Here is a 1,191-nt window from a genome sequence, read left to right on the forward strand (position 1 = left end):
AGATTCCGTTTCAATGGTCATCCACAGATGATATGTCTATTCTATCCAAAGGATATTGCACATATGAGTGTCTCTTGTATGTACCCAAAGTGGTGAAGGGTATCATATAGTCGGCCCCGTCCGACTTTTGAACTTTCCTCACTGGTTTTTAATATGCCTTAATATTAATATTCATATCAGAATTTTATCTTTCTCTGCTTTCAGAAATAACATGGCCAAAAATCTCGAAAGTAAAAAGCGTGTCGTTAAAATGTTATCTGTATTGGTATTGGAGTTCTTCATATGCTGGACCCCGTTATATGTCATCAACACTGTGGCCATGTATATTGGTGCGGCCATTTACGAATACATTGATTACAAATCGATAAGTGCATTACAGTTGCTTGCCTACTCATCGAGTTGCTGTAATCCGATCACCTACTGTTTCATGAATGCCAATTTTCGACGAGCCTTTCTCGATACATTCAAGGGAATGCAGTGGTGTGGCATCGTTGGTGGTGGTGCGGGTAGCGGTGGCGGAGGTGGTAAAAGATTTCGACGTAAGCGTTCCCAACCACAAAATGGGAATTTATGCTTGACTGGTAATTCTAGTATCCGGGTAAATAGTTGTACCGTTCAAACAGTGATAGATAGTCCACGGCTGTAGAGCAGTAATGCCGCAGCAGGTATGGACGATGATAATGATGAGTGAGGAAATTAATAGTGTGGTTTGTTGTGGAACTGTAAAACAGGAAACTTTGCTATTTTTTGTATCTTCTTTTTCAATTTTGAAAAAAAAGCTATTAATATTCAAATTAATTGGATACTTTGGATACTTGATGTTGAGTAGTGTGCTCGCTCTATTTTCTATTCACGGCAAAATAAAATGAGCGCACAACCTTCGAGGCTTATACACCAGAATTGATATTGCATTTGAAAGTGTATTTATCGGAACACACTCCCACATACAAAACAAACAAAAAAACATACTTACATGTGTAGTTGTTTAGCCAATAAGAATCCAGACAAAAGCAAATTTAGTTTTCATCGAATTGGAAGTCTTACTTCCGGCAAATAGTAATGACTTTGTACAAAAGAAAATTGTAATTCTATATTAGATATTTTTTTATTAATATTAAAAACACAAACAAATGTAAAATTTCAATGTAATATTTTATGAAATTTATGTAGTTCTTAGTACAACTCTAAGTG

The 1,191-nt window shown here is 35.9% G+C and overlaps 1 protein-coding gene across 1 annotated transcript; it reads left to right on the forward strand.

The window, feature by feature from the left end:
- Nucleotides 1-204: 204 nt before the first annotated feature.
- LOC133323183 (cholecystokinin receptor-like) lies at nucleotides 205-646 on the forward strand (the record flags this gene model as incomplete). Its single annotated transcript, XM_061532133.1, has 1 exon — nucleotides 205-646. A coding segment is annotated over one exon (442 nt), but the record flags the coding sequence as incomplete, so codon positions are not given.
- Nucleotides 647-1,191: the final 545 nt, after the last annotated feature.

Source organism: Musca vetustissima, unplaced genomic scaffold, assembly GCF_032173495.1.
Source record: "Musca vetustissima isolate MV318-11 ecotype Yass unplaced genomic scaffold, APGP_CSIRO_Mvet_v1 utg169556, whole genome shotgun sequence".
NCBI classification, from domain to species: Eukaryota; Metazoa; Arthropoda; class Insecta; order Diptera; family Muscidae; genus Musca; species Musca vetustissima.